Consider the following 15340-nt stretch of genomic DNA (forward strand, 5'->3'; position numbering starts at 1 on the left):
AACTGATCGATAAGACTAGTTGCTACTAAACACTATTTCACATGTTCAAATGCGGTCTAACTGAAAAAATTGTTGTCAAACAAGTTGTTAGATTCGAAACTATCTATGATTCAAGTTAGTAGAAAAATAGGGAAGAAGTTACATAAAGATGCCGGAACAATTAGGCAAATATAGATAATTAGTCGAATGGTTAGGCATAATTATAGGTTAAGTTGAGAAGTTTAGATCTTAGTGGTCAAAAAGGGATTGAAGTTGGAGATCCAACAACTTTGGTTCTTGTCCAAAAAAATGCCGAAAATGTAGAAAAGATTGGTCGTTGATGGGTTTGATAAATGCACTTGAGAAGTCAGTACTTTGTTAAATGGTTAATAGAGAACATGAAGTTTCTGTGAAAAAACCAATACACCTACAATTTGGTATGTGACGTCAAATTCGGCTCCATTCTTCTTAGATTACATTCCTAGAATAATATCTTTTCTTTTGAATTTTAAATTATCAAGATAGTAAAAGAGTTTGCTAAGAAGTCACCGCCAATCAACCTATATTCTTAATTGTTTTATGAGTAAGTCTCGTACATAACGAGTATATAGTACACGATAAAGCTATATCAATCTATCCTAAGTCACAAAAAAATTTCCCTTTTGAAAATTGAATATTAATTCACGTATCACATATAAAACACTTTGATTAGTAACACGCATTAACCAATTAAAAATTATTCAAATAATGAAAATACTCTGAAATTACGAGAAACTCTATTATGCACTCGGGTGTGCATTGAGGTGGATGCGCTCTGTGCACACTGCACATGTAAAGTGTAGATCATAGCTGGTTAAAAGACTTAAAACAACCGTATCACATTGAGCGACAAGTGGATAGTGATTTGCCAATTAGTATTCCTTTTTGTGGAGTAATTAAAGTTAGCAGTTAATCTTTAGAAGAAGTGTTAATTGCAAAGTACTTATCATCTTTGTCTTCATTGATTAAGTTAATAGTGCTAATAATTTGCTCGATGTCTCAAAGTTCCTGCTCACAATAAACAATACACAGTTTGGTTGGTTGGTTAACAGCAAATTGAAGAGCTTTTAGCGGATTAGAGCACTTATTGAGGTTAACCTCAGCAAGTCTGCAATCCGCTAATTGTTAAGTTTGTAATCTGTTCCAAACTCTAACTCGAAAATGCTGGTTAGTAGCGTTTACAAATAGCTAGTCAAGCCGACAAATACAAGCACTTTAATGCTAATTGCCACACACGGCCAATGAAAGTACACAGTATACTTGAAAGATGCTGTCATAGATGCAAAGAAGGCCAATATAACTTATATAAACACTTAAAAAAACAAGCAATTCGTAAACTCAGTATATCAAACTTCCTGTGGTTGCAAGTTCAATGTAGCAATTTGCAAGGGAACTCTTTCTCTATATACACACCTGCACAATATAAAGCTTCCAGCTTCGGGAGACCAGATAACAAATTACCCGAAAAAAAATTATCATATACAGAGGCCATTTCACCATTTTGACTGAAGTTAAATGAGCAGCAAGATGACTGAACACGACTGGATAGATTCAGCTGGAGAAACACAATCTGAGCAGTTATCTCTGCCTCAGATGTTCACAGCTTAAATTTGTTTGACAACCTTGAACAGAAAATATTGCATAGTCAGGAAAAGATGAGACACTAGAGGCATGACTAAACGCTCAAGAACCAAAAGCCTAATCGCACATTTAAAGTGTATATTCATTTTAATCTATAGTGAGCATAGATTCAAGCCTATTAGTTGACAACATGGGGCGAGATGTCAATAATGCATATACTAGTCTAACTAAATTTTACCCATTAAAGGAATTTCAGGGCTTTTCCCTCGTTAGCTAACTAACTAAATAGGCAGTATCACACCAAAAGCACAGAATCCCTCTACCTTCCATGGAATAACTTTACGTATAAAATTTTGAATTTTGCAGCTAGCACACTAACTCGTGCTTCTAGAAGTTAGGATCATCATAAAGCAACTCTTAGTAACAGAAGTCAACTGCAAGACAGTCGATTAAAATAAAATAATATTATTGTTATCGTGCTACAGATAAGAGATAATTCAAGCCATTCTTAAGATCAGAAAGAAAAGTGCAGCTAGTAATTCAACTTATGCGTAAACAATAAAGCTTACCAAGATATTTCATCAAAATTGGTGTAGGATACACAGAATCACGAATCAACACCCTGATCTAGACCCTTTGAATTTATCATCACATTCGAATCTATTTGTTTGTCAAACTTCTTTCTCCGTCGTTGTTCAAATTCTTGGTAACCTTCCATCTAATTAATGTGCACCATCAATAAATACAAGGGAAAATAAAAAATTAAGAAAAATTTGGAAAAATTGACATAGCTTGGATGTAGAATCCACTAGACTATGTTACAGAAAAGACAAATTAACAGTTTGAACTTTGCAGAATAGTGAGTAAGTGACATGCCTGTTGGAACTGATCCATGGAAATGGGATTATTATGCAAGGATATACTTTGCAGGATTTTGCAGTCTCTGAGTATAGTTGCAGGCATCTAAGGAAAACAGATGAAAAGCTTCACGACTAAAATCTGATAACGGTTTCCAAGAGGACAAATCACTAACCCACATATATAATTCTGACTGAAATTATCAAGAAAATGATTCTCGTATACACAAACTTAATGGATAACTATAAGAGCTAAAAGTAGAAACATTAATCATCAAAGAAACATCAATAACACGATTGACGTGTGAATAATTTGTCATAAATTCTTATAATACTCTTAGTAAATATATAAACTGTTTATAATTAGCAATAAAGGCAGCGTATGTCAAAACTAAGATTAGTATTGTATTTAACCACAACCTAAAAGAGTCCACAGCTCCACACTGGTTAATGCATACCCAGAAGAAAACAATTGTCCAACTGCTGATCACTTAATACCTAAGCTAACTTTAACAAATTAGCCACCGTCAAAACGGTTAACTTTGGGGTAGTCATTTCAAATAGGATGACAAGGTAGTCAATAGGCATAGCAAGTGACCCTTCTCACACTCTTAACTAGGAGCAATTTCCCAGAAGCCAAATTATTGTAGCTCAGACGGCATGAAATGTGTTGATTTGCTCACAATAGGAGGGAGCAAAAAGTATGGGTATCTAGCACCATAGCCAAGATCAATCTGGACTTGGTTGGTTTCAAACAGGTCAGAAGTTAGCAATGCAAATTACCCACTCAAAATCTTAGTTCAGTTCCAACACAGGTTCAGAAATGAAACACTAGTTTCTCAAGGCTTTGATAGATCGCTAATGCACAAATACAACAAACAAATTTACATCATAAAGAACAAAGTTATCTAATAACATAAGAGTAACAGAAGTACAAAACTCAAAAGGACAGTGTTCAGCCAAAGAGCGATAAGGAATACTAGCCTAATAAGCAACAGAAACATTTACCTCTTTCACATTGTTGTTGTTCAGAGAAAGTGATTTCAGGTGAACGAGATTACATATTGAAGGAGGAAGATCGTCAATGGAATTATCTACAAGTAAAAGCACGAATCTTTAACTTACAATTGTATACACTATAGGCTAAAATAAAAAAGAGGCCAAAGGAAGAAGAAAAGAACAAGGCTTTGACAGCAGTAAGAGTCAATGGCATTAATCATCATATGTTGTCCATCAATGTTGAAATAACATGTAGGAAACACAATAAACAAACTCGTCAAATAATCCATACTTATAGCACCACAGAAAGAATAAAAGTCAGATAACCATAAGACATAATATTGAACTACAATCACTATGTATATAGCTAAAATAGGACAACCAATTCAACTACAAATTCCCAAAAAAGATCATTGTTATTTACAGCGTAGACTACCCTCTTTACTATATCTGTCTCAAACTAAAAGTTGTAAGCGACCTCCAAGAAGAGACTTCAAGAACTGCAGTGCATCCATGAAGAGCAAGAATAGCTTACCAAAAAAAATTAAATGCTTTATACTCATCTTGTTCTAGTAAACATGAAAAGAATACTCTGAAACAAGAAACCAATAAACTCGGCTACATTCTAGCAGATTATGAATACAAAGAATTATACGAAATATAATACGAGTAGCACATCTAACAATACTGTGTATGAGGATAAGACCAGTAAAGTATAACAATAAACATCAAATTTAGAACTTAACACTTCACTGCATCATAAGAATCCATAGACATTGAAGGTCTGTACTTTGACACATTATCATAAATTGTGCATTTAAAGTAAAAAAAAAAACGAGATAATGGATACCATTTGCTTGAAGCTCCTCGAGTGAAAAGCAACTCCCAATTGATTCAGGAAGATATTTTAACTGGTTGTTTGATGCATTTAAGAGCTTCAACTGCATCACAAAATCACAAGTCATACAAAAGATAAGTAGTAAAATAAAACGGTGAAAAGATCAAACAATTTGCTGAGTACCTTTTATTTTATTTTTGGGTAGCAAACCAAACAGTGTAAATTTCTCTATTTTTGCTTGACTTTTAATATTTTGCAAGTTGGATTATTACAAGACTTGAACTTAGGTCAAATACTTCATTCATCAGACTAAGTTTATTAATTTTAGCTTTTTACTTTTGCTTGTATCGAGGAGTGCATTTAATAAGGACAAGTTAACAAGTACCATGTATGTTACTACACCAAGAATTAAGTATGTTGATTGGATAACTAAAATTTAAAAATATACATAGGACAGTGTTTTGGCACAGTTCAGAATATATAGGTGAGGAGATGGTGGGACAAAGAGTATGAAAAACCACATTAGATTAGTAACTTACATTCCTAAGACTCCCTAAAGTCTCTGGTAAGTATGTCAACACATTCCGAGATACTGACAACTGCTCAAGCCGTACCAGTTGACCCACTAACAAGACAGATTTTGTCAGAGACAATCACCATGATTTCACAAGAAATGAGAAGATAACACTTAGAATGTTAGAGAGAGGTAGATTACATTCATCAGGCAAGCCAGAAAGTCGATTCCCGTCAAGTGTCATTACTTTTAGAGACTGAAGTTTCCCCAGGTTCATTGGAAGACATTCAATAAGATTTTCTGCCAAAATCTGAGAAGAGAGTCATATGTTAATTGAAATAAATGTATACTATTTTTATAAAATCAGCATTACAATATATACAAAGCACTGCCCCTCAGTCAGAATCACGCATCCACATAGGTAATAGAAGAATAAGGTTGTGATGTGATATTTTGAGCAGCCCTCGAAAAGCAAGTATAAAGCATAACTCAGGTTTACAAAGAAAAATACTTTTCTCTTACCAGGCGCTGCATGTTGATCAATTTGTTGATTTCTACTGGAACATCAACTGTAAAAAGCATACAAGAAAGGAGAAGGTTCAACTGTTAGAAACAGAGTTCAAAAGCACAAGGCATGAAAATGAGGTAACATAGAAGACCTTACCAAGTTAAAGCAGTTCAAAAACAAATAATAACATCCATGCGATAACAAACATGATGCAATCGTCTGGACACTCCTAAAAAACAATTTAGACAAAACCACTTCAACTAGACATCAGCCTTATGACTTATCTAACAGTCAATTTTTATGCTATCTGGCAAGTAAATGTCTCATACTCCCTTCAGCACAAGTAACAAGACACATCTCCCCTTTTGGGATGTCCCAAATGACTTCCCCATATCCTTTATTGTAAGCTCTTCCTATCAACTTTTTACTCTACAGTTGGGTTCCATGCTCACCAACCCACTAATTTCTCACTAACTTTTCTCACTCATTGAATAGCATGCAGATAAGCAATGTGACAACTCTGACAAGTAAACGACATATTAAAACCTTGGAAGAGAATATTATCACACAAACTCTAGAGTGTTATATTGTTTCCATCAAAATGTACAACTCAATAATCTTAAATTCTTTAGTGAACTTAAAAACACTCTCTAATGCAACTACTATTATTGGCAACATACAAAAATTCCCAATTATATAGTGTACCTATTTTGTTGTGTGTTAAGTCCACTGTGCGTACAGCTCTGTCAAGGGTAAGAACTTCATCAGGAAATGCCTGTTCATGGAAATAATGCTCATTAGATATTGAATATAAGCAAAGCCTATATAGATAAGTAAAGAGCTGCACTCTGAGAATCTAAATAAGAATTCAAAACCATATTTCATAAATGCAGAAAATGCAAAAGAATACAAGTGTAAGTATATTTCAAAATAAAACAACACTTGAGCCCATGATCATGCCCACACACATAATAAATTGCCTATATTCAACTGATAACAAGGCAAAGAGAAGTGATTAAATATAAAATATAAAGTGTAGGGAGAAATGCATGGCCGAGAAGGGTCAAATATTCCCAATAGCCAATAGAGTACAAGAGAATAAAGCCTCTTGCAAAACCCTACCCTATAAACCCTAAAGCATTCAAATTGGCCTTATATATCAGCAACAATAATAAATTTCCTAAGTCATAATTATACATGTCAGTAATACAAGCAGGAAAACATTTATATAAATCAAAACAAATTGATTTACTTCGGGTCAAGCACAAATATTAAAAAGGCACATAATACCCCAAACAGAAAGTACTAAACCTAAGACTTCAGCACTTAACACGTTCAGCTGCGGCCAGATATAGGCATAAGTCTTACAACAAATTCTCAGCACATAATACTCTATGTGTAGTTACATATTCTGATAACCTACAAAAGAACATGATTCAGTTTTCTGTTGCTGGACCCAGGGAGAAAAGACACACAACTTATTTATCCAAACGCAAGTAACCTTCTCCAGCTTATTCAACGTTTAACACTCCATTTGACACTAAAATACAATGATTGGACTTAAATAATACTTGGACAACATACTATATACAACCTTTCAGAACCTCTAATATACATGCCGAAAAATATTCTCTTTTTTGGTCGACTATTCTTCATCTGCTTAGTAATCAGTAGTATTCGCAATTACAAATCAAGTTGAACAAAATGAACCTTGCTGCAAAATTGTTACACTATTCACCAAACTTTCACTGCAATTATTTAGAAAGAAATAGAAGTACCAAATTTGAAAGGCGTAATATAGCTAATTGATGTGAACAATTGACAAAATAAGTACTCAATAAGGAGACATCCAAATGTTTCCAACTTGCTCCACATTCTGAGTGCTTATGCTACCTCCCATTCTCAACATACAACCTTAGCCAAGAATCAATAGTCACATTACCCACATAAACTATTTTAAGAGGTTCGAAAAAAGTAGTTAATTTCCTAAAATAGTAATAATTACATTTAATATCACAATGAACGCTAACTTCAATTAAAAGATGGGAGAGAATCAAAATAACACAACTACTCTCCTTATAAAGGGTATATATATAATATCATGCCATACTCTTAACTACATGTCTACGTGACATCATTTTTTGAATGATTTGAACAGAATTGTGTAGTAGAGTTTATGTAGTAATTCTACCTCCTCTAGTAAACAATAAACATAGAATCCAAGTTTTGTATGAAACTATGATAGTTCCACAATAGTCAAATACCATACCATCATAGGTCTCATTGACCATAATCAACACTTCCTCAGTAACAACAACTTGAAGTTGATCATAATGTATTAGTTTCAAAATTGAACCAAACCATCATTTCTTAGTCCGAGGGGAACAACCCGATTATGGGATTAAGGCGTTCAAGCAGAAGAAGAAAAAGGGGAACAACCCACTCAAGTTAAGAGAGTCTAATCACCTAATATATGCAACATTTCTACATTCCGCACCACAAATTCAACACAAAAAATAATAAAAGTCCTCAGAATTCATAAATTTAAGCTTCTTAATTATGTCTCTAACTGATTTTATTAACTGAAACAAACAAACAAACAAACAGAAACAACATGAATCATACCTCCCAACAAGAGAACAATCAAAATATCATAAATACAAATAAACCAACATAAAACAATAACAATAATCATAATCCATTTAATCGTAACATAAACATAATCAAAGCAAATATTCCCAGAAAAGCATGCATCCCATATCAAAAAATTGAAAATTTTCAATTAATTTCTTCAATCTATATAAAAATTAGACCTTCAATTTGGAGTCTCGAAGAGCAACAATGCCAGTGGAACGCCATCGAGCAACTCTATTAGCTTTAGAATCCGCTGTTTTACTGGAAACACACCCCATTTTCTCTCTCTTCTTTTCCTCTTTTCTATCGCATTAATCAATCAAATGAGTAAACTTGCAGCATAAATTTAAAATACCCAGATGATAAAATCAATAGAAAAATTCAGATGATGATTAATTTGCAGCAAATTTGAATGAATTGAACGTTGAATTTCTGAAAAATGGTGGGGTTTTTTGGAGATGAAGAACAAAGGTTTTTTATTTTATTTTTTTGGGATGATTTAATAATGCGAAATACCGCGTCTTTTGGGAGTGTATAGTCTCTCTCCTAAAGTTGGATTGTACTGTACAACATCACTTGTTGATTGATACGTTAGTTGACTGACTATTCCTATGTAATTCGACGATTTGTCACTTTGTATATTTGAAGTTTAATTAATGTCATGCTTTGATTTCTTGAGTTAAAGAGTTAATTCTCCATAGAAAAAAGAAAAATCGTACGTGCAAGTTGCGAGTTCGTGCATGTATCGAGCAATGACAAGTCAACAAGTCGTATATGGTTATTGTTTAATGATTATAAATCGGCTTTTGAAATGAAACTCACGCGATATTGATGTAAAGAGAGTTGATTTTGAATTTTAGATAAAACTCCTACAACTCTAACAAATCAATAGACATCTATCTATCTATACTATATACTAAATTAATCACCAGAGTTATCCCTTAAGTACACATGTCACATTCACAACAAAAATTTTCCCGCCCAAATATTTTTTAGCTTTTTTAAAAAAATTTCTTTTTTTCCCTTAAAAAATAACATGATAAAAAAAATTTAATGAAAAAAAGCTTACAATAATTTATAAAATATTTTAAATAATGTATCTAACATGAGAATTTTAAGGATAGACATGATATGAATTCAAATTCAAAAATAAAAAATGTTGCATATAAGCCATTTCATTTAAACTAACTTCATTTTAATTGAATTTTATTAATTAATTTATTTATTTTAATTTTCAAGTCTTATTATTATAAATCCGTGCATTTGCACGGGGATAAAACTAGTATATTCATTATACACATTAGATGAGCATTTAAAGCACGTGTTAATCTTGATGATTGACATTTGTCGATCTTATGACAATATTGTAAATAAGTCCATTTTTTATTATACTAAAGATTTGTTATGGCATCTTTTGTCACATGGGCCCTCCGCTTTCAATCATCAACGAGTTCATTTACATGAATGTTTTTAACATAGTTCTAATGAACCTTTCACTACTAGTAAGGTAGTAAAGGTATGTTCACTTCAGCTTAATTTCAATTCTGCTTAGTTCAGATCAGCTCCTAATTTCCTTCTCACATAAAATATTCAGTTTAGTTTTGTTCTATTCAGTTCAATAAACGTGAACACACCTTAATATCAAAAGAGAGGCTGGAATCGACCTTAGAAGACCTTTCACACTATCAAGTAACGGGTCTACCTATGAACAGTAAAATAAATAAATAAATAAAACATACTTATTTGCAATATAATTTCGCCACTAGATTGACAAAATTTATCAATCACAAAGATTAATTGGATTCGCCACTAGATTGACAAATTTTATCAATCATAATGATTAATTGAGTTCGCCTCTAAAGGATCCTCTAAATAAATGCATTGATAACTTCGGAAATATTTGGTTGACTTTTAAGGTTGACTTATCCTAAGAAGTTCTTAACATTTATGAGTTTTATTTTGTTCACAATGTGCACTTCTTTGAAGAATGAATGACTTTTATTTTGTTCATAACATTTGAATGTCTATTGTGAACTTGTTATTTCTCAAATTTTGATAACTTGATGATCACATTATATCAATTCAAAAGGTGAAAAAAAGGACAATTGACTTACAATATAGCCCAAATAAGAAAAATATAATCATTCAAATGCTTGACATGCATAGAGAATAGTACATGATCTCTATGGTTTATGTAAAAAAGTTTGTAAATTAGATTTCAATGATAATCCAAAAGCCAAAATGACAAATAATAATAACAACTTGATAACAAATTAAATGAATAACAATGTCTGATCTTCCTTCACTTAATTGGAGGAGCTAGCCAAGCTAGGCTAGCTTAGCCAGCCCTCCAATGCTGCAACCAAAATTAGCAAAGGCGCTATGCCAAAGCAGGCATATCCTTAAGCCATGGATCCAAAGGCTTACCAATCGAGTAGACGATGAATCCAATCTCCCTCAACTTATCAACATCAACAACATTCCTACCATCAAACACAAATGCAGGCTTCCTCATACCATCAAAAATCTTCTTGTAGTCCAAACTCTTAAACTCTTCCCACTCAGTTAAAATACAAACAGCATGAGCATCTTTAGTAGCCTCATAAGCATCCCAACACACGGACACTTCCTTTGTCGCGGTAGGGCTCATAGGCTGAAGATGAGCAGGATGATCCCAATCAAACTTCCTCATAGCCAAGTCCCTCATAACTTGCTCCTCAGTCACTTGAGGATCGAAAATGCTCAACAACGCCTTGTCACCAACTAACCCTTTGCACACGTCGATAGCAGGGGTTTCCCTTGTATCCCCTGTATCCTTCTTGAAGGCAAACCCAAGTACTGCAACCTTTTTGCCAGACACAGTGTTAAACATAGATGAAACAACACGGTTCACAAACCGGCTCTTTTGGTAATCATTAATCTTAATCACTTGCTTCCAATAATTCGCGACCTCATGTAAGCCATTACATTCACAGATGTACACTAAGTTAAGTATATCCTTTTGGAAACATGACCCTCCAAAACCAACACTAGCATTCAAAAATTTTGGTCCAATTCTTGTGTCCTTACCAACAGCATGGGCGACTTGTGACACATTAGCACCCGTGGCCTCACACAGGGCGGACATAGCATTTACAGATGAAATTCTTTGGGCTAAAAATGCATTAGCCGCGAGCTTAGACAGCTCGGCTGACCACAGATTAGTGGTTAGGATCCGGTCCTCAGGCACCCATTGCGCGTACACGTTTTTGAGTTCTTGTACAGCCTTTTGGCCTCCAGGGGTTTCTCTTCCTCCTATGAGAACTCTGTCTGGGTTAAACAAGTCTTGGATTGCAGTTCCTTCAGCTAAAAATTCTGGGTTTGATAGAATCTGGAATTTTATTCCTGTTTATCATAATAAATCCATTGTCAATACTCAACATGTGGTTCCGTTTACATGTGTCCATGATCTAATTTGCGTAAATTAACATAAGGAGTATCAAGATAGCAAAACAAAGTTTAAATTATTAATAGTACAAAATTTAACTTCTCTTTATTTTCGGACTACATTATTCGTATCAAAATATATACTACCTCCGTTTCATATTGTTTGCAACGATTAGACATTTTTCTTCTCTACTTTATGTCAAATCGTTGCAAATGATATGAAACGGAGGTAGTATATACTACGTATATAATTTATATTAATTCAACCACTTATCTTAAAACACATGTAAATCAATCTCGAATATTAAGTATCATCTCCTAAATTTTACCAACTAACTAAAAGACATCTACGAGCTTTATTCTTCCGTGATGTATAATTTATTTAATACGATAAACATATCAACCTCAAATGTCGTATTTTATTAAATGTTGTTCATGCCATGGGACCAAAGGTACGGTTAGGTTTGCAGAAAGAGATAGGACAATAATGCTACTGTAGTAGAGTGGTAGCCCAATATACCACAAAAACTACCTAATACAATTGTTGAAATCAGCTGATTTAATTCTTTTTACTAAACTAGAATGTAACCATATAAACCGACTATTGTTAATTTGTCCGGAATAAATCTAACTTTTATTAATCAAAGCTATTTATATCGATTTACTAGTGTTTTTGTCACATATAATAAATACTATTCCGTATGTAATACCAATTAAAATTAAATTTTAATGATTGAAACTAAGTAAAACTAACACGGCTTGACAATTCTAAATTTTTTTTGAATCGGCATAGACAATTATACGAATACAACATTTTAACTAATGTACAAAGAAAAAAAAAACATACCTTTACTATTATGAGTTAGGATCTTTTCAATAGCCTCAGCAGTCTTCACCGGAACAGTAGATTTCTCCACCACAATCTTATCAGACACCGCGACATCAGCAATCATCCTAGCCGCGCTCTCCCAATAGGTCAAGTCGGCAGCCTTACCAGCCCCGAGCCCTCGGGTTTTGGTAGGGGTGTTAACAGAAACAAACACAATATCAGCCTCCCTTACATGCTTCTCAACATCAGTGCTAAAAAACAGATTCTTTCCCCTGCATTGCTTGACCACTTCATCAAGGCCAGGCTCATAGATAGGCAATTGATCACTATTCCAAGCATTAATCCTCGAAACCGCGATATCCACCACAACCACCTTAACTGAAGGGCATTTTAGGGCTATCACTGCCATTGTTGGCCCCCCTACATACCCTGCTCCAATGCAGCATATATTCACCATTTTCCTTGATCCTGTATCAACACATGAAAAAACGCGTTAGTAATCAAATATAACAACACCCTCTTTCATTTAGAAACAATAGTCACGCTAACAGTTTAATTTGAACTAGTAACGTGACAACATAATACGGACTAACAGGGTATATCATGGTACGATGAATGAAAACATAAAACCCAAGGAAATTTGATCAAAGTATGTACCTAAGATTTTTTGAGAGAAAAATAGAGAAAGAGAGAAGAATTGTTGGTGTAAAGAAAAGAGCAAGAAAAGCAGCTTAAATACTAAAAACACACATTGAATATTTTTACCATCCAAGAAACAAGATCTACCCAATAATAAAAATAAGAAGTGTAAGATATTAAAAAGAAAAAAGCTGGCAAAAATTGGTAGGTTCAGAGTAGAGCACGTTGAAAACCTTTCAGTAACAGACAAGTGAGCAACTTTTATTGGTAAAGGGCCAAAACAAATTAACAGAATGTTCTATGTATCACAGTTTACATCATATACCCTTTTTTTGAATTTCTTATTCCTTTTGACTAATTATTAAATTGGTGGATTTTGATTGCATTTACACCAAACTTGGAAATCTTAGTATGCACATGAGGAGGTGCAGTATGTGTAATATATACACTTTGTTTCAATTAAATGCATTGTATTCAATCAACTGGTTTTTACATATTCCAACTTAACTAATTAAACTGAAGTTAAATAACTCTTGTCAATTTTTATTAAAACGTATCTGGACTTATTTTTATTGAAATTATCTTATTTGGATTTATCCAAACTCATTTTTTGAGAAAAAAAACCATTTGGTAGTCATGACTCATGAGGGTAATTTTTGTGTCAAGGGGTATTTTCATAGACTAGTATGAATAGTAAAAATTGCAAGTTTCCACATTAAAGTGATACTTATTTTAATTCGCATTATCATATTTGGAGTATAATTTTTAACCATTGTAATTTGTATTAGAATATCTTGTGAATCAGTTTTGATTATGTAAATCTTGTTTATTAGGCTTTAGTAACACCATTTACATAATCAAAATTGATTAACAAGATATTTAATATAATTTATACAAGATTTACATAATCAAAACTGATTTACTCTATACAAGATACTCTATCACATATTCATATTGATCTTATGTATCATTGTCTATGTATCAACCAATAAATCATCCAAAAATGAGGATTTTGTAACCATAAATAAAGACATTGTGTATTAAAAAATTTTATACATAATTAAGTCGTAAATATTAATGCTAAAAGAGTAATTAAGAAGCCCATAGAAAATATATGGAGTACTAACAAAGAATTTCCATATAAATTCCATGGGTACAAGTCTACAAGACAACAATTCTACAACATACTAAAAATGCAAAACAAATAATTTAAGAAGAAAAAAAAAATGATATGTGCAATGTGTATTAAAAAAAATAATAAAAAAAAAAATTGAAAAAACCACTACATAATTTTTTGTTTCTGAAAAAGCATTTGCAATTTATTTGATGGAAGTAAGCAATCATCTACAAGTATAAAATAAGTGAGGGTGAGGCATAGCTCAAGTGGTTAGAGCTTTCTTCCCGATTCCAGAGATCGATTCTCACCACGCCCTTGTCGCTTTTTAAGCACCAAAAAAAAAAAAAAAAAAAAAAAAAAAAAAGTGATTATAGAAGAAGTTAGAAATATGGTGTCCACGAATTGGAAAACTGTTTGTTTGAACTCCACAACTGTTTTCTATAGTAGATTTATTAATTTTGGCAAACATTTAATTCAGAATCTCTCAAGTCCATACTCCATAGCATAACTTGTTAGAGGAATTCTTGGACTCTAACCGTTAGAGTCATAACACACGTTGGTATTTCACATGATACCAACAACAAATTATATCGATACCAACAAAACAATTTTATGTTCGTTGGTATCATTGAATAAGGTGGTTGGTATCATGGTGATACTATCTAAAATATAATGAAATACCAACATGTGTTATGACATTATTTTTTTCAAGTACGGTAAAAGTAAATGGACAATTATACTCTAACAGTTAGAGTCCTAGAACTCCTCTAACTTTGTTAGCAATCTTGTGGGTGCATTGCTAAAAAAAATAATTAAAAAAAATTATAAATTAAAACTTAAAATTCTTTGAATTGACTAAAAATTCTAGTATAACATTTTATGTCACACATTCTTCTCCAACGGCAGTCTAATCCCTTGTTCAATATGTTCATTTATAAAGTTAGTTAAGTTACAAGATTAAAATTTATTGAATTACATGCAATTTTTTAGGAACACCAACTCATGAAGGTCAAACAAAATAGTAATAAGATTTTCACCAAAAAAAAAAAAGGGTAAAATAAATATTCCAAATAGAGGGAGGGGGGATATCTATGTCCTGTTGTTACTTGTTAGTAGCTTAGTACACAGTTTGGTAAGGGCTTTAAAAATAAGGAATCTCATTTAATTGCTACTCCGTATGGTAATTATTAGTGTACACCTAGAACATATTAAATTTTTACATTGACGTATAAAGATCAAGTTATCACATATTTCACAAATAGGTGACGGCATTAAAGGTGTACAATCACGTACCTAAACATGTGACCACTATATTATTTAACATATGACATTCTAAAAAACGTTGTTGTGCATACGATACCAAGAATTGCACTTGAACAA

General features: G+C 32.8%; 2 protein-coding genes across 3 annotated transcripts; both read right to left on the reverse strand.

Moving 5' to 3' along the window:
- Positions 1–1074: 1074 nt before the first annotated feature.
- On the reverse strand, positions 1075–8672 carry LOC110700672 (plant intracellular Ras-group-related LRR protein 7-like). Its single transcript, XM_021878250.1, has 10 exons — positions 8129–8672; positions 6021–6090; positions 5330–5376; positions 5009–5117; positions 4833–4918; positions 4306–4396; positions 3465–3550; positions 2476–2562; positions 2169–2317; positions 1075–1640 (listed from the first exon to the last, which is right to left on the reverse strand). The coding sequence occupies exons 1-9, from the start codon at positions 8225–8227 to the stop codon at positions 2207–2209; spliced, it is 786 nt and encodes a 261-aa protein (XP_021733942.1). The 5' UTR covers positions 8228–8672; the 3' UTR covers positions 1075–1640; positions 2169–2206.
- Positions 8673–10054: 1382 nt separating this feature from the next.
- Positions 10055–13161, reverse strand: LOC110700674 (UDP-glucose 6-dehydrogenase 3-like). Of its 2 annotated transcripts, none has more exons than XM_021878252.1 (3): positions 13077–13161; positions 12223–12672; positions 10055–11333 (listed from the first exon to the last, which is right to left on the reverse strand). In XM_021878252.1, exons 2-3 carry the CDS (start codon positions 12659–12661, stop codon positions 10330–10332), a joined length of 1443 nt encoding a protein of 480 aa, XP_021733944.1. In that variant the 5' UTR covers positions 12662–12672; positions 13077–13161; the 3' UTR covers positions 10055–10329. The 2 variants fall into 2 exon arrangements, with proteins under 2 accessions (XP_021733944.1, XP_021733943.1); XM_021878251.1 differs by lacking the exon at positions 13077–13161 and adding an exon at positions 12862–13015.
- Between the last annotated feature and the right edge of the window lie 2179 nt (positions 13162–15340).

This window comes from Chenopodium quinoa, unplaced genomic scaffold (assembly GCF_001683475.1).
Source record: "Chenopodium quinoa cultivar QQ74 unplaced genomic scaffold, ASM168347v1, whole genome shotgun sequence".
Taxonomy (NCBI): domain Eukaryota; kingdom Viridiplantae; phylum Streptophyta; class Magnoliopsida; order Caryophyllales; family Amaranthaceae; genus Chenopodium; species Chenopodium quinoa.